The 26,699-nt window shown below is 43.2% G+C and overlaps 2 protein-coding genes across 2 annotated transcripts in view; one reads left to right on the forward strand and one right to left on the reverse strand.

Annotated features, from left to right (window-relative positions):
• The window catches only part of RALA (RAS like proto-oncogene A), a 37,828-nt gene extending 33,701 nt beyond the window's left edge, over positions 1–4,127 (reverse strand). Inside the window, exon 1 of the mRNA XM_074988086.1 lies at positions 3,964–4,127. The gene's annotated coding sequence lies outside the window, so the exon portion shown is untranslated. The remainder of the gene's footprint in view (positions 1–3,963) is intronic.
• A 2,720-nt stretch (positions 4,128–6,847) lies between these two features.
• Positions 6,848–26,699, forward strand: part of LOC142008303 (mediator of RNA polymerase II transcription subunit 1-like) — a 41,529-nt gene continuing 21,677 nt past the window's right edge. The window contains exons 1-3 of the mRNA XM_074985484.1: positions 6,848–6,971; positions 24,840–24,943; positions 26,375–26,447. Coding sequence (XP_074841585.1) covers positions 6,848–6,971; positions 24,840–24,943; positions 26,375–26,447 — 301 coding nt within the window. The remainder of the gene's footprint in view (positions 6,972–24,839; positions 24,944–26,374; positions 26,448–26,699) is intronic.

The following is a 26,699-nucleotide window of genomic DNA, read 5'->3' on the forward strand; positions in this document are numbered from 1 at the left end:
CGCTGGAGAACATCTGTTAGTTATTTATCCTAGATCAAATTCCGATGTTTGTTCTGTCAAGTTAGCACACACTAACTAGCCAAAAGCCACAGGCAAGAGTTCCGAGAGGATACAAAGTTAGCATTTGCTACTGCAAAAGTGATTCATGGAGATCCACAACCACATCTGTGGCTATTGGCTGATTTGCAGGGACTATCCACAGGATTAAGGGGACTATCACTTGCTCATGCTCAAAACTTTTCTGTTAGTCTATAAGGTGCCACAGGACCCTTCGTTGCTGTTCCTCTGTTAGAATTCTGAGGCTGTTGAGAAACATTGCTGACAGTTCCCACAAGGTCCTTAATGTGCTAAAAGCTGTTTATATGACAGCATTACACACTTATCCTTAATTGGTTTGCCATGCCTCAGTTTCCAGCATCTCTTTTCATCAAGAGTAATTACATGTTAGATACTTTTAAAATTTGTCTTTAAGCATGTTAATCAGGTGCAAGACAAGGGAGCATTTCATTTAAATTTTCAGTTGAGGGGGCATGTTTGTGGTTTTTAAGGATGCACTACAACATCCATGAGTTTAGCATACTTTGAAGACCACAGAGGGGGTTAAAATCAGCTGTTCTTCTGGCAGTAAAGATGTTTACTGTAAACTTTCATATCCTGCATTGTCATCTGAAACTCAGCTAAAAGTTACTTATGGTTAAAATGCTGGTTATTTTCCATAGTTACAGTATAGTAAAAGTACATACAAATACAGCCTAAGTTTGCAGTGTACAGTACTACTGTTATTAGTAAATTAAGTAATCTGCAAACATTTCTTAATATCTAATCTTGTTTTTCTTTAGTGTTTACACACCTCTATTATCCTGAACATTTGAATATCCAGCAACTGCCCAGTCCTGGGGATGCCAGACATGAAAGTTTACTGTACCTAAGTGAAATACGGACTAACCACAACACCCACTTGCTTCAAATTTGTATTCCCCCATTTCATGAAGGATCTGCTTGTACTTCTGTTCGCCTGAAGAATTCTCTTGTTCCAGCACAGTTTATGCATGGCAGTACCCTGAGATGACCCCACAATCACATTTGGCAGTCATTTTAAGCTTCCATCATTCCCATTCCCCTACACCTCCCCCCCGCCCCCACAGCGCTGCCTCACTTGGTGAAACTGTAAATGACAAATTATACCTGGTGAACAAAAAAGCAAAGCAACAGCATTATTTCTTTCATAACAAACAGGTCAATGCAGGCAGTCACAGTAATTGATTAAACATGTCCAATTCTTAAGACCTGTATTAGACCCTGAAATTGCATCTTCTTACAAAATCTGGCAAAACAGAACGAAAGCAAGCTCAAATGAGGCCATAAGAGAAAGAATTCAGTACTCCGTTTCACAATCCAGTTATTTCACCTTGCAAACAAACAGCAGAGTATCTTAGAGGAAGGGAGCAGTGGGGCATTGATGTATTATGTTTTGATAAAAAAGGGACAGAAAATCAAGGCCAATGCTAATACACATTTCTAAATTCATCTAAATGGTGGATATTGTTACTTTGAACAGATAAGATCAAGAGAGTGAAATATAAAGGACAATCGACACCAAACTCCCAGAATGAATTGCCTCCGGAGTCACTCAATTTCCTCATTCTATTAGAGCATGGCTTTTCGCAGAAGTTTAATATAAAGTTTGTTGTTGTGCCTCTTGTCAAATGAGCAACATGGGGAAGGGGCAAAAATCTACATTTCATTAATCTACTAGTCCAGTGATTATCAAGTGTGTTCCATGACCATCTTGCAGGTGGGCTACGGGCTCAGGACTTGCCCTGCCACAGGCAGTGGGGAGCCCACCCATGCACCCTCCCCATCATGTTTCATCTGTGTATGTTTTTATGCTCCAATAGACTAACAAAAATAAATTTAGTTTTAAGATATTCAGAGATGAACAAACGCATTTTTGTCTTCATGGATAGTTGGTGGTCCACAGGAAGGTCTGCATTGAGCAGCGTAGGCCCTGGGCTAAAGAGTTTGAGAACCAGTATACTAGCCTAACGATAAGTGTAGAAAATACAGACTAACACAACTATTTCTGATAAACAACCAGAAGTCCTGTGACACCTTAGAGACTAACAGATATTTCGAGCACAAGCTTTTGTGGGCAAAGACCACTCATGCATTTGACAAAGTGGGTCTTTGCCCACAAAAGCTTATGCTCCAAAATACTGTTAGTCTATAAGGGGCCACGGGACTTTGTTCTAGTCTAAAGATACTGATTTTAATTAACAATGGCTATCATCTTGCTCCTGCAATTAACTGATCTGGATGAACCTCTTCACATTGCAACCTTTATTAACCCCACACAGCCTGATATAAAAGTCCTAGATTGTTGCTGTGGAAAGAGAGCCAGTTATATTAGCAGCATGTTTGGCTGGTACATTGAGATGTTTGCACAGAAAGCCAGAGGTGAACAATTTCTACTGATGTGAGCACTGTATAAAGAACTGTTGAATAAGATACAGCCCCTCCAAACTCATGAGGGCATCACCAGCTTTAATCACTTCTTTGGCTCAGAAGAAATTCTGAAAGTTTTGAACTCAGAAGCCATGAATTTCCACTATTAATTCCTACCAGTGTATTTGAAGACTACTAAACTGGAATATGGTTATAATATAAAAGTTTGTGGTCACTGTAGTCAATGTAGTATAGTAAAACCATCAGCGTTCCAACGGTTAGTGTACACAGAACCCCCAACACTTTGCACATGATCTCTAACATATGGAATACAAGTCTGTTGATCTGAATTTCTGGAGAGATTCAAATATAAAAGTCTCATTAGTTTTGGCTGAAGTTATGCAAATTAGTCTAATCAGTTGTATCTACAAATAACCTTGCACTTATAAGAATTAGTCAAACAAAAGTGTAAAGTTCTAGAAATATAAAAGACATGTATATACTTGATATTCCTTCCTATGGTTTCCAGTTAACAATACAATAAAACAAGGAGATTATATTAATGGAACAGGCACCCCCACACAAGAACTACTGACAATTAAGTTTCACAATAAACAGCTCTTAAATGCTGCTTAAAAAGGTGACCGCAGCACTCTAGAGTTCAACTGGTCTGACATCTATCACCGACTTCTTTGAAGACTAAAAGTTGGACATAATATTAGCAATTCATTAACAAAAAAGCATTCCCACATGGATAAGATAGGTGCTCCCAGTTGTTTGCTCTGAGGTGTGGCCCACTGTTTAAACCCTAGAACAATAAAACTTGAGTAACCTCGGTGACTGATCTACAAACGAAAGCTTGGCTTAAAGCCATTTTGAAGACGAGTATTAAAGCCAAAAAAAACTGTTACATTAGCTGTTACAGCAAATACCCATGATTTCGGGCATACCATTTCCAGCTTCATGAGAAGTCACTGGGACCACAAATTAACACGATCAATGACCTGAGTTTCGGGGACCAGGTCCCACCTTTTCCCGCAGCAGATGGCCCAGCGGCACATTCACGCCGAGGCTATGCGGGGAGCGTCCAGTTCACAAACAAGAGCCAGGAGGCGGCAGCCACCCGAGGGAAATGAATGAGCCTTCCCGGCACGGCACCCCAGCGCTGGCTGGGGAGGGGCAGGGCGCGGGAGGCTTTTAACCTTCAGGGAAAGAGTATTTCAGGTCCTGTCCTGCGGGAGGCGCCGACCCGCCCGGCCCCATTCACACAAGCCGACACTGGGAAGAACCGCCTACGGCGCCGCGGCCAGAGTCTCTCCGGAGAGGAGCCGAGCATGACGCCCCGGAGTAGTCACCCGGGCTCACGGAGCCTTCTCGGCGGGGGCGGAGACACGGTCACAACTCGGCGGCAAAGACCAGGATGGAGCCGGTGGTGGGGGGGTCCCCATGCCCAGTGTCCCCTCCACAGCCGGGCGGGAAGACCGACCCCCACGGGTCCCCAGCGCCGCCCAGACTCACCAAGCCCGGCTGTGGTGCGGCTCCGCTGAGGGGGTCTCGCTCCCAGCGCCTCGGCCGCCGCTAGGCTGAGGGGAGCGGGGGACGCGTTTGCCCAGCTCCGGCGAGACTCTGTCTCCGCGCAGGGGCCGAGGCCAGCAGCACCCGCCACACAGGGCTGCTTCCGGGGGCGGGCCCGGGCGGAACCTGCTTCCGGAGAGGGGTGGAGCCGCGTAGCCAACTGCTTCCGGGAAGGGAGGGGCAGGAAAGCGATGAAGAAAGCCCAGCGCCAACGGCCTCTCTAATAGGGTGGAACAGAGGGGCGGGGCTATGGGAGGGTGAGGGCGAGGAGACGTTAGGCCCACGGCTTATTCTGCTGGGGGCGTGGTTTGGGAGGAGCGGGCCCAGTGTAGGCGGGACTCGGGGCGTGGCTGTGACCTGGGGGCGTGGCTTGTGGTCACTCCTCTCTCTGTAGCAGGGTGGGCAGTAATTTTTGATGGGGTGCGGGGTACTCCAGAGGTGTGGAACTGGTCAAGGGACGCACTTTGCCTTTCCATTAACAGAGGCCAGGCAGGGTCTGGGATGGTGTTTGAGTGCTGAAAGATGCATTGGTTCCCAGCCAATGGGAGCTGCAAGGTTTCTACTGAGGGCAAGGGCAGCATGCTACTACTCCCCCCACGCCCCCAGGAACGGGCAGCGAGCACGTGGCCCCTGCAGCTGGCCGCGAAGAGCAGCGTGCGGGAGTGCGGCAAGCATCCAGTCTGCCCAAGGCTCCCGTTTTGCTGTGAGCTTGTGACAGACCAAATCCAGGCTGCAGGCAGGGGAGTCAACAGCCATGCCAGGTGCCTGGGCAAGCAGCTGGCCTTCAGCGCCTTCGGAGCTCTGCCTGGAGTGCAGGGTACAGCGCCCTGCCTACCCGGGCAGCCCTAAGAGCTGCTTGGAGTGCTGCAGTGATGCCACAGTGGCTATTCAAAGGTCTTGGGGCACCGAGTTCTGCCACTGTCCACAAGAGTGGCCTTTTTAAATCTTGGGGACCGGTGCAATTGCCTCCTTCACACTCCATTTGCAGGCCTCATATTTTGCCTGCTTCTGCCCTACATGCTGAATTGGGGGGTGCAGGGGAGGAAGGAAGGAAATCCCACATCTCCCTTTCTCTCTCTCCCCTCACCCCCAAAATGTTTCCAGCCTTTTAATAAATTCTTGAAATAAAACCTTCCAAGATGTCCCAGTCCATAAAGTCCCTAGAAGTTTTGGTGCCTTATGCAGCCACTCTGCAGGGACTGCTGTGTGTAGGGCCATGGGGTCAGGAGCTGTAGGGGGCAGGCACAGAGCTGCAGGGAAGATAGGAGCAGAGCAGGGAGGCAGCAGGGATCAGGCCTGCCACTGCCCTCACCTGGGGCAGTAGGAAACCAAGCAACATGGCTGCAGCCCACTCTGCTCCCTTGGGGGAAGAGGAGTGGGAAGACATGAGGCAGGCATGAGCAGGGGCAGGGACATAAGGGGTCAAGTGTGGGCAAGATGGGGGTTCAACAGGCATGTGTCTTGGGCCCCATACCCCCATACAGATGGTCCTTCTGGGCACAGCCCACAAGGAGGCTGGCTGGGGGATGGGTGTGGCTGCTGGATCCAGCACCACTTCATAAGCAGAATGCAGCTGCCTAGGATGCCATGGAATGTAGGGCAAACTGGTCACCCAAATTTCATGGTGCCCAATGCAACAGCATATTGTGCGTATTATTAGGCATAGCCTTGGTCCCAGGTCGGTGCTGCTTTCTTGGCTCTGTAGATGGACTGCCAAACTAGCTCTCTGGAATTTGTGGACTGCCCTCATTCAGCTCAATGCAGTGCTAATACTGTACTAGAAAACAATGGTGTGCTAGTATAATGTCACTCTTATCAATTTATTTTACCCTGATCTGTTCAACAGAATATTCAGACTGCTGTGAGGGAGCACCAACAAAGTACCATGCTTCCAGCCAACCTCAATCTAACATCCACTTTCCAAATATTTTAAATTGCACAAAAGGTTTTTCTGCCTGAATTCTCCACAATGTAGTGGGAGTACACCATATTACTAAGTATAATTCAAACCCCAAATTTCCCATTTTGTGTGCTTTTAAATTATGTTTGTCTCTGTTTTATTAAGGGTTTCACACTACAGTAAACTCTTTCATATCCAGTACTCAATCAACTGGAACTCAAATAACCAGGATTTTAATCACATATCACTACTTTTAAAATGATTATTTTTACTGAGGGCATTTTAACCACAAGTAAATTTTAGTTGTGTTTTCCATAAGTACAATATAGTGAAAGTAAATACAAATAAATTCAGCAAATACAATATAAGTTTACAGTGTACGATAAGACTGTGGTTGATAAAGTACTCTGAACACATTTTTGTTTGTTTCTAAATATCTAATCTTGTTTTTCTTTAATTTTATGCATTGCTAGGTGTACCTCTCTACCGTCCAGAATATTTGAATATATGGCAACCTCCCAGTTCCGGGGCTGCTGGATATGAAAGAGTTTACTATATGGCACAAATTAATTAGAGACGATAATTAAGATCACATCTGACTGAAGTGGTAATAATTTACATGTGTTATATAATAGTATTAACACCCAGTCAATGCACAGGATTTTAAAGATTGTTATGCAGATATGAGAAAATAGCCCTCAACAGCAGGAAGAAGAAGGCAATAATAAAAATAGGGCAGAAGAAGGAAATCCCCAGGTATTGTACACTGGGACAAGAGACTTCTCATTGTGAGAATTATAGATATTTAGTGCACACTTCTTGTTATCTTTAATTTTTGATTGGCACTTGACTTTTAAAAAGCAATTAAAAAACAAGTTAGGTTGCTAGATGAGAAAAGTAGATAGTAAGAATGCCAGAAAGTACAATATGGAGAAGAAAGACCGAGGAAACAGGAAAGCATGCATGCCAAGCTCCCAGTGCAATGATTCTTACAAGCATTTCCTTCAGGTACTCAAGAAGTCAGCACAGATGTTAACAAGCAGCGACATAGGTTTGGATTACAATAGTCTAATTTTCAGCCTGCCCTCTCTTTTACACATGGAAATAACTTGGACACATACACACAAAACAAGAACAATGGGGATCTAGCATCAATGACTACTGATTGTAGCTTTGGCAGTTTATCACAGGAAGAGTAGTGGTCTCTTCTGGAGGCTGGATCCAGGCCACTTAGGGATATATAGGCAAAAACCAGACTAGTGGATTTTTTTCTTAGTTTTGAATTGAGATTTCATATCAGAGCTGGATTATATCTCTGAATGAAAAACTTGTATGTTAGTCATAGTGTGAGGCATCGGCCATCAGCAGGGTTCAGGGTATCAGAAACTTGATTCCATTAGTGGATTACTTTCTTGACTGTGGGCATGTAAACTTCCTTTTACACATACATATCTAAGATGCTGGAGGTGACATCTGTGAATATTAGTAACTTTCTTGATCTCTTCATATATCATACATTCAAAGTTAAATTAGATTTGTATTAGATTGAGTACTGGTAGGTTTTTAAGGTACCTGCCTGACTCCAGTGATCAGCTAGAAATCCTGCTAGTCAGGCTGCAGAGTTAATCAAAACTATCATGCTCTGTCTATAAATTTATGTTTAGAAAGGAAGGATCATATCTGTGAAGACCACAGTTTTTAAACCTAAACCCCTGTAATCTTTCATTAGATGAGCCATTGAGAACAGAAGTGTGTTTGGAGCTGGTATTCATGTCTGGAGCGGGATTAATGACTGGGACAAATAGGTTGGGGCACATGTCACTAATTTTAAAAGGATTATTATTTTTATCGAGGGCAAGAAGAACAATGCTCTCTGGAAGGGCAAGGAGAAGCAGGGGAAAGATATTCAAAAGACTGAATTTAGGTGCAGTGACAAGATAAGAAGGAAGGAGTAATCTGAAGTTGAGATGGCTAAGTATTTTGCGGTCAGTGCCCAATCAAAGCAGAATGATTTTCAGTGGCCAAGCAAACCACAGAGATAATAGGAGGAGGCCACACTTTGGTATTATAGTAACATCTCAGGGGAGCACCTTGTTAACTCCTTAATAACCATGTCTTCTACTAAGAAACCCTGGACCCTAAACAGAATTTTGTTTCAAAAAGTACAGCACAATTTAGTCCCATTACATAAACATCAAACCCCGATATAGTATGAAAAGTGAGCACCTGATCTATGTGTTTGATTTCTCAAACTGTAACACTTCAGCAGCTTAGTGAGCTGAGGATATCACTGGTAATAAGAGATGTTTGAAAAGTTTACCCCATCGTCTTAATAAAGGTGCAGAGGAAAGTGATTTCTGCAACAATAATGAGAAGGAATTTGGAAAAAAATTGCTAAGTATCCAGCTGTAGAGCTGGCTGATAATTTTATAATCATCTAATGCTGTTCTCTGTGTTCACTTTTCTCAAGACTGTCAAATCTCAGGCATTTAGCCAGTGTTTGGTCACTCTCTCCCTGGGATATAGCTTCTTTGGCTTCTCTGTTTATTATGAGCTAATTTTTGCATCTCCCACAGAGTTTTAGCAAATTCATGGGACAATATCACAACATGGAAACATTCCAGTTTAATCATTCTAATAAAATGCTCAGTCCTATGAGCACATTCATTCACCAAACTGACCTATCTTTGACCCTGATAATCACTAATCAGAGAAATCTGATAAACTGGGGCTAAATATCACTAAATCTCTGGAAACAGAGGAAAACAGATGCAAAACATTGTGCATGTTTCACCCTGAGGAGAAATCTATACATTAGTTGCTGCTTAGGAGTGGGGAAAGTAGCAGCATGGAAGGAATAGGCACAGGGCCTTGTATAGGGACAGAGCCTAGGGATTGGCTGGGGATCCTGTCCCAGGCCTGCAGATCTTGGCACCTCTGTACAGAATGCCTGCTCTTTGATAATGCCAGCCAGCCACCCACCTCAACAGGTGGGAAAAGATGCACTGGCTTTATTTGGGACAGCTCCAGCTGAACAAGGGATTAAAATACAAGCTCAGGGAATACAGAGCATCCCTAAAGGGAAGGCATTCACTAGCTTGGGGAGGAAGGGAGCTGATTGATCTCTTGCTCTCCTTCGTCATTAATTTAAAACCTAGCTCAGGTCAACTGAAGTCTCTTTTGGTTCCATTTCAGCAGCTTTGCATTCCTTGCCCTGGATTGATACCCTCTGAGTTGTTTTGCAGCTGCTGTGGGTTACAAATCGCCTACTTTAAAATCAGAGGGAATTTCTTTGACCCATGAAGTCAAATTTGCGAAGGACAAAAAGGTTTTACATTTTCCCTGCCAGAACCCGAAGGTGCATTTTAATAGGAATAGGATTTAATCATTAACGGTTATACTCCGTAAGGGTGTTAGTTCATTGTGGCTTTCGGCTGGTTTCTAGTGTGGTTAAAAGGCTAAAAGGAATGATTCCCAGAAGTGAAAAAACCTTATAATTCCTCTGATGGGCCTCAGGAGATACGGGAAGAGCTTGTGGTCTTTATAGGCCAAGGTCCCTATGTAACGGGTTGGATCAGAGAGGTCCCATTAGGACTGTCACTCAGTGTGTTAATCGTGCCACTGAGTCTGCCTACCTGCCCTCTCTAGCTTCCCACCACTCCGTCCTTCTGGGCTAGAAGCTCTGGTCTCCCTGCACCTCCAGCCAAGGTACAGAGCAACATAGGTGCTGAATCAGCTCAGCTCTGGGAGGGTCAGCAATAAGGCCATTGACAGGACTCAGGAACACAACCCCAAAAGGGACCAGAACCCCATATAAATCTACCTTGCTCTGTACAAAAGTTTTGCACACATACAGCTCATAAGGTTTGTGATGTTACTGGATTTTTAAACTGGATATGGAAGCCACTTCTGTCACCATTGTATATAGTGGCACTGAATCTTTTGCCAGGTGGGCCAAGTGAGGTGTCTAATGAAAGACGGTGATGCCCTAAACCTGTCTATGGTACTTGTATATCTTTGTCTTGTTTGTATGTGAAGTTACAGCTATTGGCTCCATAGCTGTATGAGGAATGTTTTAGTGATGAGTCTCACATTAGGAGGTGAAATCACCACCCCAGCCAGAATGATGGACCAAGACACAGGAACAGATTCCCAGACAACAAGTACACATCTCTGGAATTTGGGACTGTCACCTGGAATGCATCCAATGGCAGAGTGCCACAGCAGGCTACCTGAGTCAGATGACCCTGAGTCTCCAGCGCCTGATGGGAAGGAAAAAGGACTTTTTACCTCCACTTGGAAAACTATAAGTGAGGTCCATCTTAGTTCTTTCAGTCCCCATGACTTAGGCCTGTCTGGACTGGGGGCCCACCCCCCAAAAGGATACTTACGAAGACTTTCAAGAATTTGTATATAACATCACTGACCTGCATCAGTACCTGTAATTGATGTATGTAATGTATCACTGTAGGGGTTAATTGCGGAAGAACTTTGTAAGTGACAGTTTAGGGGTGTTTTGGCAATACACTCCCCCATACCTGATGAGCCAAGGACATGCCTTAGCAAAAACTGGCACTCTAGATAAGAGGTGGTGCTGATGTAGCAGAACATATGTAAATAAGGGTAAAGGGAAGGGAACAAACATATTGTGATCTAGTGCGACCAGATGTAACAAACACACATAAGCAAAATAAGGAACAGAGCAAGTACTGACAGATCAGTAACTAACAAAGAGAAAAATACCTTAAAGCATCTTCGACTTATTCATATTCATAAGCCAAGAAGCTCTGGTCTCTTGCAGCCAAAGTACAGAGCTGGGGTAACAGCCCCCAAGCAGAGCAACACAGATGCTGAACTAGTTTACCTCTAGACAGGGTCAGTGGCATGATCAGCACACTGAGTGACAGCCCCAAGGGGAACCCTGTGATTGAACCTATCTTCTTCACTACCCTTCAATACACTGTGCTGCTTGAACAGGTTATTGGGGATGGTAGAACTTTGACTAGTGTGATGAGTCTTAGTGGTAGTGTAAGAGAATCTACCCACATTATATGGTAGGAGTCCTGTAACCTCTGAACTAGAATCACTTAAAATGACTGGGAGGTAAGAGTATGGTGACAGGGTGGGTAGCATTTTCTGTAGCATTCCCTCTCTACATTAAGGCTACGTCTACACGTGAAGCCAACATCGAAATAGCTTATTTCGATGTAGCAACATCGAAATAGGCTATTTCGATGAGTAACGTCTACATGTCCTCCAGGGCTGGCAATGTCGATGTTCAACTTCGACGTTGCGCGGCACCACATCGAAATAGGCGCTGCGAGGGTACGTCTACACGCCAAAGTAGCACACATCGAAATAAGGGTGCCAGGCACAGCTGCAGACAGGGTCACAGGGCGGACTCAACAGCAAGCCGCTCCCTTAAAGGGCCCCTCCCAGACACACTTGCACTAAACAGCACAAGATACACGGAGCCGACAACTAGTTGCAGACCCTGTGCATGCAGCGTGGATCCCCAGCTGCCGCAGCAGCAGCCAGAAGCCCTGGGCTAAGGGCTGCTGCCCACAGTGACCATAGAGCCCCGCAGGGGCTGGAGAGAGAGCATCTCTCAACCCCGCAGCTGATGGCTGCCATGGAGGACCCGGCAATTTCGACGTTGCGGGACGCGGATCGTCTACACGGTCCCTACTTCGACGTTGAACGTCAAAGTAGGGCGCTATTCCGATCCCCTCATGAGGTTAGCGACTTCGACGTCTTGCCACCTAACGTCGAAGTTAACTTTGAAATAGCGCCCAACGCGTGTAGCCGCGACGGGCGCTATTTCGAAGTTAGTGCCGCTACTTCGAAGTAGCGTGCACGTGTAGACACAGCTCAAGTGTAATAAAGTTGCAGTGCACCACTTGAAATGCAGCCCCATGGTTGTCCTCATTCACCACTGTGTTTCTACTGATATATTCAAGGTCTTTTCACCTGAAACGATGGCTGAGTCTGCACTCTGCTGTTGTTGATTCTCTGGTCTCCTGTTATGCATCTGGCAGAAGTGTATATCAGCTGTTAATGCTGCCTAGAGTTACTGCTCCCAGCTTCACATCTCCTGCCAATCAGCTATGCACCCTGACATCCCAGGGAGCCCCAGATGTCCACTGTTGCTGTGAAGGGGCTACTACCAGTAAAGCAAGGCTGAGAGTCAGCAAGGTATGTGGCACATATTCTCCTTCATTTGTATTTCCTTACCTCTTTTGACTGGTAATCATACACCTTCACTTTCCACTGTGAAAAAGGAAGGGACTCTCCCACTGATGTCAAGGGAAATCCCAATGAAGTCAATGGAAGTTTTTTAATTGATTTTAGTGGGAATTGGATCACATCTATAAAAGCAACTACAGTGTATTTTTGCATTACATAAACTTCTATGACTGTATTGACTCTTTTCTCTGTTAGTTAGAATCACAGTCCTACCAGCTCTCAATCAGTTGACAAATGTCTTTTTTGTCCTGCAGCTCAAATTGAAAAGTTTAGTATTTCATGGTAAGAAAACCTATTTCATAACATCTTTTCCCCTTTCTGATTTCAACTGCATATTTTTAAAAAATGGGAAATGTGAACCCAGCTAATTTGACATCTAGTCACGTATTAGAAATTATTGTACTTCTGTGGTTCATTAAATATTGGTATGCATGCAAAACACAAGACCAAAATTTACTGTAGTTCTTAAACAAATGCAGAATCTTAAAGGAGAACACAGAGCTTCCATATATCCAGCTGAGTTCATCACCCAGCTCTAGCATTACAACTCCACTTTAAACTAAATTCATACATCAATTGATCTGCCCTTGTTTGCTTTTACAGAACAAACTTCTTTACTTATATAACAATTTTTGTCACTATTTATGTTCAATTTTTGCATTTCACTCAGTTTATAAAATGAAAAGAGATCAGTCAATGTTATATTTGCTTACAGTCACTTAATAATCAATTTCACTTTCAGGTTCTCATGCAAAGGTGGGTTTACAAAGGCTTCAGAGTTGGTTGTTTATTCATTTGTTCAACTGGGATTTTTTTTTAAATATTTCGGAAACATTTCTTTGGATCTTCAGTTTTATAAGAGCTTATTTCTATAAAACTAGGGGAATGATTCTCCCCTAATTTGCATCTGTGTAATTATTTACACCTGTGATCGTTGAGTGTAAAAATAAACTTTCTAATTTAGGATCAACAGAAATATTTCTATGAACAGCTATTAAAATTCACTGGACCAATTTAAAACATAAGGCGGTGAGACTCAGGTCCTGCCTGTCTTTATAGCTGATAACTAAGCTTTCTAGGCATGTAGCAATTGTCTGTTTTTATCTACCAGCACATGTCCTAGCACATATGTGTGTATGTAAATCATGCCTGGAAATATTTTAAGGTGTTGCATAATAACTAAAGTAGTAAGAATACCATGCTGAGATCTTGGTTGTTTTAAAGAATTTGATATTATGCAATACAGAGATCATATCATAGTGCCTATGATAAACCCTGCTATGCTGTTCCAGTACAGAATAAGAAATCCAAAGCAACAAAACCTTTTCTTTTTTCCAATATATCATTATTATTATAATACATTAATATATAAAATTTACATATAATACATAAAATATAAAATTTACGTATAATCCATATAAATAATACATATATATATTTTTAAGGCTATAATTTTTGCTCAGAGATCTGGTGACATACATGAACGAGCCACTCTCATCAGAAAATGCTTTACCATGCAAGAAATGCCAATTTTCCCTGTAAGATTTCAATAAGGGTTAAATTAGTTCTATTTCTTTATGGAGCAAAAATCGATAGAGGACAGAGCCACTGGCTACTTTTGAGCACAACCTCTTATTCCAACAGATAGCGTATAAACTAGCGATCTGCTTTGTCTGTGTGTCTGTAGGCTAGGATGACCATCTGTCCTGTATTAGGCAGGACGGTCCCATATTTGGGAGGCCAAAAAGGTGTCCCAAATAATTTTTAAAAGGGACTAATTGTCCCGTATTTGGGTCCTCCCCACCCCCGGCTGACCTTCTCCGTCAGCAGCTGCACAGGTGCAGCTACTGGCGAGAGTCACTTCCCTGAGCCTCGGGGAAGTGCGGGAGAGGGGTGTGGGTGGCTGCCACTACCTTCCTGGCTCCCCAGGGCTTGGTGGAGCCAGGAGGAGTTGCCCCTCCCCCCTATATCTCTATGTCCCATATTTGGAAGAGGGAGATATGGTCGCCCTACTGTAGGCATTTCCATTGGAAGATAAGTTGTATTGTTGCACTGAAATACTGTATTGTTGAACTGCAATCAGTTTTGGGGTGGTAGTATTTCCAAAAAATAAATTGCTTTTTTGCTTTTAAGACAGGTTCTAGAGCAGCCTTATCTAATGAAAAATGTAAATAGCAAGAAACTTTCCACTTTCTCTGTACAATATTACATATGATAATAATGTGTGTAAAATATCAAATCAAAATATTGCTTGTCTAGCTAGGAAAAGTTTAATATTTGTGGACAATGCACTACAGTGGACATCAAAAGATTTTATTTCTGTTCTCTGGCGCCGATGTGGGATCTTGACAAGTCACTTTGGCCCTGAATCTCAGAGGCATTTAGATGGGTAACTCCCATTGAAATCAGCAAGAGTGAGGCAGTTAAATACCTTTGAGGATCTTGGCCTCCATCTCTCTGTGCTTCTGTACACCCCCGCCTCCCACCACCTTGGTACTTGTAAAGCAAGGCTGGTTTCTTAAGCTTTTGCACAATGCCAGGCACAACAGGATATAAGTCCAGATTGTGAACACCCCAAATCTATGTGGTACTATTACTGTAATAAATTGCAGAGCAATGGGATAAATTGTATTTATCAAATTCATCTTCACTCTGCCCAGTAATCTCTCTGACCTGTATGACTCCTACTTCTGGCACTCCAAAACTTCAAAAACCCTTCAAAGAAAACAAACATTTTTCTCGGCCTAAGATGTTTTCTTCTTAGAATTGATAGAAAAGCTCAAAGTCTGAGTGCCATGTACAGTAATTAGTCCAGGAGCATTAAGAGGTTTAAAGTAGTTATTACATAAATAATTAGGACTAGGAGTGGTAGTTTCATCTCACTAGATTGCCAGTAATCCTCTACTTTCAATAGGACATATATAGCATTTGACAGGCCGTGAGAAGCCATAACAGAGAAATTGCAACATTATCCTGACTATGTGAAGAGTTTCTGGAAATACATCAATTAATAGTTCCTTTGTAAATTTCCAGAGTTGACATAAGAATGTGGTATGGTATAAAGATTTTATTGGCACTGGTCTGGAGTGATATATATCACTCACTGCTGGCTTCATCACTCCTGAATAATGTGTCCATCCCAAAATTATACCAATGGAACTTTTATACACATCACATACAGTTTCTCTTGTGAGCTGTATATAAAGAGAGGGAACCCCAGTCAAGTTCAACCAGAACATTTCAGTCTGAAGGCTCTTCTCCAACCTGCTGTCCACAGGCTTAAAGTAGACCCTCTGTCCTTTCAGCTGTCCCTTTTCTACCATGATAAATACCATCAAAATGTTACATAAAACAAACACCCTTTTCTGCTCTTATATATGTCTGTATTTTTTGCTTCTTTCTTCCCTTTCTATAGCTTTGTTTTCTTTTTCTGTCTATTCTATTTTTCCCTCTTCTACTTTTTCATGTTTTCCCCTGACACTAATTATTTTATATCCTTGTCCCTTGTGTTGGTCCATTCACCAGCTACCTCTCTCTTCCTTTATGTCTCCTTTACCTTATCTCTGTTCTCCATTAAAGCTGGGTTTAATATATACTTCTACATTTGCATATATATATATATAGTGGAAGAGGGAGAGACAATGCCTGCACTGCCAGGAGATTATTTACTAAGTATTTGGAGATGAATTATGGCTGTTCCCCTTCTGCCTTGAAGAGATGATTCAAGCAATGAATATTCAGGGACAGCAGTGCTGCCATCACGTAGGAATGTTTGACACCTCAATTATTCCCAGACTGAAAAATGTCTATTAAATGAACTAGTGTAATTTTATTTTTATATTCATGCTCATTTGCCACAAAACTATTTTTGTTCCATGTCTGTCTACAAACCCTAGCCTGCCAATTTGGGATTGTGATAATGGTAGGTGAGAGGAAAGGAAGCAGCCAAAATTTAGCCGTACTAAGTGGCTCACACTGCAGACTTAAAGTGCTAAGTGTCTGATTCTGTAAGTATGAAGTTTAATGGAATCAGCCTATATAATTCTAGTGAAGAGAGTTCGATACTGTGAAAAAAATTCCTTTGTCGTATACAAAATCCTTATATATTGTAATTGTAGTTATGAGGTAGTGAGTAAACAAAGGATTAAAAGCTGCAGTGTAATGCTCATGGTGTTTAGCTGTACCAATCTAGTCTGTGACCCTATTCTTAAAAGCCAAGCACGATTGTGTTTAACTAGTGTGAAAATGGAAGATTGGCCTACCTATGTTAGGAAATGGTGGTGTTTGTTCAGTAATTTTGGTAGATATTGCTTCAACAAGATGCAGAAGGGCATGATTCTGTCTTTTTTTTTAATGAAATTTACAACTGGGTTACAAGCATTTCTAGTTATTTTATGTTCCATGACACCCTTTGAAAGACTGTGGTGTAAACCCTTATGTGTTGTCTAAATATCAGACCAACCAATCATATTTTGCATACCTATAAATCTCCTGTAGTTTCAAAAGTACACAGCGGTTTTCACATGTATTCCAATCCACTACCATCCAACGGAGAGTTTTCATATAGAAGGATTGTTTTCCTCTCTTGGGAAAAGAACTGAGAAAGTATTTGAACAAATTTGATAAGAAATGTGTTACTATCCTAGATGTTGTTTGCTCACTCTCACAGACCTTGGGTGGCAGACTAGACTTTGCTCACAGAGAGCTCCCCCACCATCCCAGCCTGAAACACATATTCACCACCACCACACACCCCACAAAAGAAACACTGATGCAGGAACCAATCCCTGCAATAAACCCATTTGCCAGCTCTTTCCACACACCTACCTTGGTGGCACCATCCTAGGACCTAACCGCATCAATTATGCCATCAAAGGCTCATTCACCTGCACATCCACTAATGTTATCCACTATGCCATCATCTGCCAGCAATGCCCCGCCCCACCTGCCTTGTAAATTGGATAAATCAGACAGTCTCTACACAAAAATAAAAATGGACACAAATCAGACATCACAAAGAGTAACATTCAAAAACCAACAGGGGAGAACTTTAATCTCCCTGGACATACAGTGACTTGCAAGATGATGTTCTTAGGCAAAAAAGTTTCAAAAACAGATTGCAGTGTGAAACTGCTGTGCTGGGATTCAAATGAAAATTCGACACCATCGCGGTGGGTCTGAATAGAGATACGGAATGGCTCTCTCCCTTTATAATGAATAATTTCCCCTTCAGGTACTCTCACCTTCACATCACTGTTGGAAGTGAGCCACATCCACACTGATTTAATTAGCACTGATGTTACATGCCCATCTCTCTATCCCCTCATTTCTTTCACTCCAAGCATCGACAGAAGTGAATTGTGTCTCATGAAAGCTTAAGTATTCATACACTTGTGAGTTTTTAAGGTGCCACTGGACAAACAGACTAACATGGCTACCTCTCTGAAAGCTCTCATAAAAATCAAAATCTCAGAAACTTTTTCAAACTGTTCTTACTAAAAATATTGTTGATAGTGAAGAAAAGGCCAATTTTTGCCCCATTACATTGTCACAAATCTGGAGTGCCAATAGTCATTTTAGGTTCAAGGTAGTGTATTGATCGAGAATATGTATTGATCCTTTCAGACAAAACAAAACAAGGGGGCATTGAATGAGACAGGAAAACTCATACATTCAAACCTGTTAAAAGAAAGCATTTTTTTAGCAAGATGCACAATTATGCTGTGAAATTCCTTGTCCTAAGATATCATGGAGGCCAGGAGCTTAGCTGGATCTGGAAACAGATAATAAGACTAAATAGAGTAATAAGTTTGTCCATGTTGTCTCTCATATTATGGGACCAATATAGCTACAACCACACAGCAAAAGAGAAATAGTAATAATAATATTAATTATTATTGTTTTATAAAAGAGCTCTGTGATGGATATAAATCCACAAACTTTGGATCATTAACCAACCTCTAACTCTTCAGATTTGGGAAGATACTTTCCAAGGAGGGAAGTTATTTCACAACCAGTCACTTTCTTCCTCAGAAGCACCACAGTCACAGACTGGCTGCTAGATTAGATGGGTCCACTGCTGTGATCTGATAGGGCAATTCCAAACATCTCAGGTATTGAACAAAGAGTTTGGCCTGCTGTTTTTAATTTTTTTAATGGCACAGCTCGGTCATTTCATTTCTGTAACTCTATAACTGGCTCCTTTTTAATTATTCAGCATCTCTACCTCTTCTCTTGAGTATGATAACTTGATACGATAGTTCTGTATATGTCTGAACAATACCTTGATGTGAGGAGCCTTCTGGCAGTAGATAAGCTCTCCTTACTTGTGTATAATGATGGCACACTTTATTATTTTTATGGAGCTATGCAGAGAAGCACTGTTCTGAGACCAGCAGAATCCCTACAAAAGGTTGGCAACACAACATCTATGTTCAGGCAGCAAAAAACACAATATTTAAATAAACTCATAAAAATTCAAGCCCAGTAAAAAAGATTCTTTTATCCTCTTTTACAAATAGTGAGTTTTATGAAGACTCTTAGATTCAGAGCACTGGAAGTTTAAATCCTCTATTCTCAGAGCAGCTGCTACCCATAGAAGGCAAGCAGCAGAAGCCTTTCACTCTATTTTGGAGTAGTTCTCTCCCACAGAATGAGAGGGCAATCCATTCTGCATGCTCATTCAAGGCTGGATCAAATACCACCAAAGCCAATGGAAAAATTCTCTGTGATTTCAGTGGGCTTTGGATTGGGCCTAGGAGCCATGGCCTCTCTGAAAAAGAACCAAGGACTGCTAACTGGTGTATTATGTGATGTACATCGATGTTCAGTAGAATAAGACTGAGATTTAACTTAGGTCACCAATCTGTTCTGAGGTAGTAATTTTCAGGAACAAATTAAAACAAATTTAAGCCAAAGGCTGATTCTCTGGAAGTACTGAAAACATATCGGCCTAAAATTGATCTAAATTTCAAGACAGATGCCATATGTTTTACAGGTAAAAATGGCAATTATAACAGAAGTCACTTGAAAAAATTTCAAATGGTAGCTTTTCAGAGATTAAAACTAAAATATATTTAATAAGGCCCGTGAAACAATTCAGTAGCTGGGCATTCACTTAGGCTGTGTCTACCCTAGCAAGTTCTTTTGAAAGAGTCTTCAAAAGAAGGGGGCTCTTTTGAAAGATCCCGCAGAGTGTCTACACGCAAAAAGTGTTCTTTCAAAACTAAATAGAAAGAACATGGCGCTTCTTTCGAAATTGCTCTTTCACTCCCATTTCAGGAACAGTGCCTTCTTTTGAAAGCCTCTTTGGAAAGAAAATGTGTAGATGCTCCGCAGACCCTTCTTTCGAAAGAGCAGTCCTCCTGGCACCTGATTTTTCAATCCCTGGCCTGTTCTTTCAAAAGAGCAGGGGCTCTCTGGACACTCTCTTTTGAAAGAGCAGCTCACTTGTTTGATCCGCTTTTTTGTGCATGGATGCACTCTTTCAAAAGAAGTTCTTTCGGAAGAGATCTTCTGGAAGGGCTTCTTTTGAAAGATCTCTGTAGTGTAGACATAGCTTTAATAACATCTCAGCATAACTGAGCTCCCCATTTTGCAAACTGTTCCTTGACCCTGTAACTTCACCTTGCTGAATGCTTAAAAGACATGTGTTTGTATTCTGTGGTGCTTGTGTGGGATAAGGCCTTGAGTTTTGAACATTTGTCCCACTTCCCACAAAAGTGTTAGGCCGTAATGACAGGCATAGTTTGATTTCTATATTTGGGAGGGCAGTGCTCCCCCCTGCCACACATCCTTCGAACAACTCCCATGGTCCTGATCCTGCAAATGCTTACTGCCTGAATCTATGAGTTACTCTACTGAAATCAGTGGGGCTATTCACATCCTGCTCATGCACTTAAGTGTTTGCAGGACAGACCACTACCTTTATATGAGTCTGACTTCCCAGTATAAGTGCATGTGCAGTAATAATGGTGTTGTGAAGGCATTGTTCAAAACAAAAGAACAAAGGCAAATAGTACCATACATCTAGACAGTACTATATAAACAAAAATCATTCAGTCAGTAATGCATTCCTTTTAATGCTGAGCTCCCATTAGAGCAAAGACTCTATAGCTCCATTTAGTATCCAAGTTTAAGGACAGTGCAGTACTTGAGATTAAGCCTGGTGTTGGGGAACCACAGCCCATCTCCTGCACTCTGCCTAGGAGTGATGTGGGTCCCTGAGGTCCACAGAGGAAGTAATGAAGAGATAAAATGAAAGCTGGCCTATGGAGTAGCTGTGGGGTCCCACATTCAACAACAGTTGGACACAATGCAAATGGCATCTGTGCAGTGGGAGTGTAACCCATATACTTTCTGGGTGTGGCTCATTGTCCCATGTAGTGGCACCTAGACCACTTACACAGAGTAAGACTGTGTCTCTTCTACAGCCTTAGCTGAGAGCTTTTGACACAACCTACAGAGGATCCTACATTAAGTTTCAGAGGCTGCAGGTTCCAGTTTGCCTATGTACAGTACTTTCTCCAGGAATTGAAATTAGAGGGATATTTGAGTTTACAAGGAGGGGTTGGAACATGACTAAATTGCCAACACTGGTAACTAGTTGACCACTGGGGGGACGGGTGGAGAGGGGCCCATGGGGTAGGCAAGCAGTTCAGGGAAATTGCTGATTGGAAAGGAGGGTTGCAATCTGTGTTACCTTTTGGGTTGAACAAATAGGAAGAATGAACTTTTGCTTCATTTGTTGCCTCTCCCAATGCTGGACATTTTGTTCTCCTGAGTTTCAGTTTCCTCCTTCAGAGCCTGAGCAGGAGTAGGAGTAGGCAGGGGATTTTGTTCTCTGTTAGGATATCTCTGGGGAAGGGTCTGGGACAGGGTTGGACTGTGTGTGTCAAGGAGACATTTAAAATCTCCCTGGTTCTACTTGTTTTCACTGCTGGAGACAGCAGCAGCCCCTAGTTTATGGGGAAGTTCCTGCTCAGGCCTCCGTGGCTCATTAGGATGCATTTCCAGGGAATGGGCCACAGCTGCTGTTGCAAATATCTTTGAGGCAGAAGCTGAGGGCGTGGGCTAAAGAACAGCATGGAGACTCAGAGGATGATAGATATGCAGCTTCTCTCCAGATCAGAGGAAAGGAATAAGCAGGGTCAGGTCTCCCTGTGCTCCTGGCCACAGACAGGATCCTGCAGCAGTGTGGCAGGTTCCCAGGATGCTGGTAAATGAAAGTGAGCTGGGACTTTGGTGGTCATGAGGGGCAAGCAGAGCAGGCCAGAACCCCAGGGTTCTGCACACCCCTGAGGTTTGCCCAGCTGGGGGTTTTACATGATCAGCGGAGCTCAATAGAGAGGAAAGGTATAATTGCCTTGTTCACCCATAAGCTGTTTCCCTCAGCTAAGCATATTTGGTGCTTGGGACTTAAGCTGCTGTTTGTCTCTAGCCCCTCACAGCCACTACTGTGCCCCAGACAATCCCCTGCCCCATCCAGTCTGTGTCTGTTGTATTTTGAGGGTGCCCTGCACACCTTGGTGCTCCGGGGAATCTGTTTCCCACCACTGAGCCCCAACCATTACTACAGAGGTGGAGCCATTTGGCATAGTTCCATAGCCCACCTGTAATCACTGGTGGAGTGGATGCTTAAGTGATCAGTGAGTGCGTGTGTGTGTGTGTGTGTTGGGGAGGGGGTGTCAGGAATCAGCTCTCAGTGGGTGCAGCTGCTGTTACCCGCTTTCCCACCCTGGCCTGAGCCCTCCTGTGGTCCCCTTGTCTGCTGCTGCTTGGGTGTGTGTGTGGGGATGGGGGAGCTGCTTTCTGTAGAAGTGAGAGTGACCCTTCCATGGGTACCAGCCTTGGGTCTCTCCTGATTAGCTGGCTTGAGAAGCTGCTGCTGGTGCACCCGGAGTGTAGGCAAGGGCTGCAATACATCACCGAGTGGTTACTGTGCGGGGTGACTGAATCTTCTCTGCACCTGTAGTCTCAACTGCTGTTGTGGAGGTGGGGAGTGGCTGACGGTGCCAAATCTTTCCTTGCACCATGGTCCACCTTCCTATACCCATCCCCTTAACCCAAGTTTGTTCAAGTGGTTTAGCTGCCAGGGCACCTGATCCCAGTTCTGTTCCCACCTGCAGACCTGATCCCATTCCTGTTGCAATTCCTTCCTCATCCCAGGCCACGGCTGCCCCTGGGGTTTGTCTTAGTTCCTTTGTCCATTGACAGCACTGGGAGATAGCTTTTGTTTTCCCTTCTCCCTGTCCATCAGGGCTGCCTTTCTCCTTCTGGTTCTGCCCCTTGCACCAGGGATCAAGACAGAATATGAGGAAGGTTCGTGCTTGGCTCTTCTGCTGTGGCTACACCTGGAGCGCCAGCTGGCAGAGGGATGTGGTGATAGAGCAGCTGGAGAGGCCTCTGGCTGCAAGTCCCACAAATTCATCCCTCCATGGGGCACACTAGGAAAAATGGGAGGAACTGTGGACTCAGGGCACCTTTATTCAATCCCACATCTCTCTCTTTCCTGTTCTCTCTTTTTTCCCCTCACCAGGGATCTCCACCCAATGCCACAGAGGCAGAGACAGTTTGAATGCTGCCTATGCCCATCCCAGGCAATGTGTTGGAGCCACACAGGGGTCACAGGCACTCCCTCCCCACCCCCATGAGTGCCATGCTGCTTCTGCTGAGTACAGGGGCAGTCCTGCCCCTCTGCTGCAGCAGAGTGATTCGAAAATGCTACTATTAGGTCATGCTGCTCCAGGGGAGGTGGGACTGCCCCCACACTAAGCAACATGGCATGTCTGTCGGAAGAGGTGTGCTGGTCATGGGCAGAGCAGTGGCAGGGAAGGGGTTGGTGTAAGGGCGGGCAGGAACACTTGGCCAGTGCACCCCTAGAATCCCTACACCAGTTGGCTCTGGCTCATCACATAGTCTAACAAGGAGATTGAGTCTTTGGACACCAAGGCTGTTTCCACACAGGCCACTTCCTTCAGAAGTGGCATGCTAATACATGGAGCAAAAGATGCTAATGAGGCATGAACACAAATTCCCCATGCTTCATTAGCATAATGCCACGTGATTTGGAATCCAGAAGACCATTCTTCCGGACTCCAAAATGCTGTGTAGAAGTGCGGCCCCTGGGGAGGGCTTCCGGAAGGATGTGCTTCTTACGGAGGCCCCTTCTTCCCAAAAATTTTCAGGAAGAAAGGGCCCCTGGAAGAAGGACTTCCTTCCGGAAGCCCCCTTGGGGCCGTGCTTCTACACAGCATTTTGGAGTCTGGAAGAAGTGTCTTCTGGACTCCAAATCATGTGATGTTATGCTAATGAGGTGCAGTGAATTTGCATCCATGTCTCATTAGCATATTTTGCTCCGTGTATTAGCATGCCACTTCTGAAGGAAGTAGAAACGGCCCAAGAGATCACACTTATGCCTGTTTCCATTGCTTATACTCATACTACTATGATCAGATAAAGCCTGCGCAGCTCTAGCACTGTGCTTAATAAAAGGCTTGGTGAAGGATCAAAAACATCCCAATCGACCTCTTCCTTTCCCCATCCTTTCTTTGTCTCCTCAAAATCAAACTTTCTGTAGACGAATTCACCCCCACCCCCCCGGAAATTAAAATCCGTAAGAGATGGCATTCTAATACCTATGATGTGACTTGAATAGGAAATCTTGAGAGAGAGAATTAAAACAGTGAGGGTGTGAAACATGAAATCTTGAGAGAGAGAATTAAAACAGTGAGGGTGTGTCTACACAGGCACAAATCTTCGGAATAACCATATTTCGAAGATTACTAATGAGTATTGAATATTCAGCTTCTCATTAGCATTAGGACACTTCCGGCTGCGGCACTTTGAAAGCCCCACTTTCAAAAGCGTACAGCTCAGCACAGCTACAGGGGGGTCCTTTTCGAAAGGACCTGCCCCTTTCGAAATCGCCTTATTCTGATCAGTGGCTATTTCGAAGATTTGTGCCCGTGTAGACACACCCAGGAAGAAAACAGATTTTATGAAGTTCTTGAGTGGACTTTTCCTTCTGTTTTTTCCATCTTTTTTTGTCTTGAATTGCTACTTCAAGACTATTAGGTAATGTTAGTATTCATTACTGATTTGTATCCTGAGAGTTATGCACCTCATTGGTGAGTCATTTAAAAAATTACCCATCAAGAGTTTAGAGTTCTTTGCCAGATTATATTTAATGACTGACTCAGCCTTAAGTTTCCAATGAGCTCCATGTAGGTATGACATCTGTCCACACAGAACTCAGGGCGGGGTCAAGGCCTTAATGTCTGTAGTGTCAATGTGTAAAGCGAATATATGCATGCCCAACTAGGCCTGGGTACAGTGAGTCACTTTAATACTTGGGAGACTTGTCCATGCTTTCTCATCTGAAGTTGTTTTGAAGGGGAGTCTACACTTGTCTGCACAAAACATGGGGAAAAAAAACCCCTAATACAGAGAAATGCACCCTGAGAAAAATCAATGCAACCTAGTCCAACTACATTCCTGTATGCAAAATTCATGTCCATCCTTCCCTTTTTCCTTACCTGAAGTACAGCATCTATGAACTCATCTACACAGTTGAAGCAGAATGGATATAACGAATAAACCATTTTCTTGTTACTGATGATGTAACTTGTAGAACAGAGTGGCATGTATTAGAAAATTTGAAAATGTTTTCCAGATCCTGTGAAACTTATTTCAGCTAGTGCTTTAATGGACAGGCTCCATCTAAAATATGCACAAAAACCATGGATTGAAACTCTGAAACTTGTACGCCTTTGCATGGTAAGGAATATCAGTAAGTTTTTTTTCTTCTTTTTTGGCAGCTTGAACAGAGGACCGTATTTGACCATAGGGCAAATAATAGAAATGTTGCTAATGAATCTGAAAATGTTCTTGGAGTCTAAGAAAACAAGTAAAGCTTTTCTGTGGAGCTTTCCTACTGAGAGCCTGACTTCTGTTTATCTTACAATAATAGACATAGATACTTTAAAACTGTGCAACGATCTGTTTCCATGAACTCTTTTGGGCCAAATGCAGAGTTCTTTGGATAATTTTAGCAATTTTCAAAGCACTATTTAGGAGCTTGAGGCCTTCACTCTGTCTTTTACATCAGTGTGAATTGGCCTGCATAAAGGATGAGTGAGCACTAAGATTGTGACCCCACAAAGAGACATCCTTAACTCCATGCAATGCGACTAGTCCCAGTGAGTAAGTCACTGCTGGCTTGGGAAGCTCAGGATTTGGCCATTTATAGGGGACTGCAGAACAGTAGGGAAGCTCCTATCCATTAGTTTTTATAACTTTAACTTTTAAGATGCTACTTCTTCAGGTTCTCAATGTTGGTGAATGAATTTAAGTATCTCCTTGTAGAAACAGTGTTGGATCCTCCACCGTCATAATACAGTATGGAAAGAGCAAATCCTGTTTGTGTCCCTGTCCTCCTTCCAGCTTCTTTATTAATAGCAGGATGGAGAGTTAAAATTGCAGACTCTGGACTTTCAAAATTGCTGCTATTGGGTTGGGGGAAGATTTTTGGAATTTTTTAGAGGGTGCCTACTAGCAAGGAATCAGAGAGTTTAATTTCTGAAAACTTCACGTTTACAAATATATCTTGGTCCCTGATCCAGTCAATGCCTATACAAATGAATCCTTACTTAGTGCTCATTCATTTTCACTCTTCCTGAAGTCAAGAACTTATTAAAGACTTCTGGACTGGCCATAGGAAGCTTGGTGACAGTGACTCATATGGGCCTGCATTTGACCTAAAGAGTTTGTCCCTTTGTTATTTTAAGTGCTAGGGATGTAAGCTCTTTGGGCCAGGGATCATCTGTTTGTTCTTTGCTTGTACAGCACCTAGTACAATGGAATCCAGGCCCCAAACTAGGACTCATCAATGCTATGGTCATACAAAAAATTAAAAAGTTCTTATGTCAAATGCTATAGTATGAAGTTCTCAGTACATTTAGGTCAATGGGACTCCTCTGGACCTGGGTGGCATTATTTTTACTTATGTGCATAAGTGTGTGTTTGCAGAATCAGAACCATGGTGAACTGTTTTCACCTCTGTGTGAAATTACAGAATTATTCTGGAGTGAAATAGCTGCTGCCGTTATTTTGGATTGGGTTTGAATCTTTCCAATTCATAGAGAGAATTCAGTTTCCCTTTGACTTGTGATGTTTGAAATTATCTTTTTACCTCCCTTTTTGTGCTAGGATAAACCACGTCGAGACACCCCACATAATCCTTTACTTTCTTCCTTGGAGAAGATACAGCGGACTTTAAATGGTAACAAAATGCGAGAAAATTCGTAGTCCGTTGTCAAACGTTCTGTTGAAATTACCTGTATTGGGGGTGGGGAGCAGGTGGGAGGGGAGAAGAGCGACAGGTAATTGGATGTCTGTGTTCATACTGAGGTAGTGCTCAATCAGGATTAAGACTCCATTGTGCTAAGAACTGCATAAATGCAGAGGTAAACATATTCCCAAAGAGATTAGATTGATAATTATGTTGAATTGGGTTAAAACGATTCTAAAAGCC

This window comes from Carettochelys insculpta, chromosome 2 (assembly GCF_033958435.1).
Source record: "Carettochelys insculpta isolate YL-2023 chromosome 2, ASM3395843v1, whole genome shotgun sequence".
NCBI classification, from domain to species: domain Eukaryota; kingdom Metazoa; phylum Chordata; order Testudines; family Carettochelyidae; genus Carettochelys; species Carettochelys insculpta.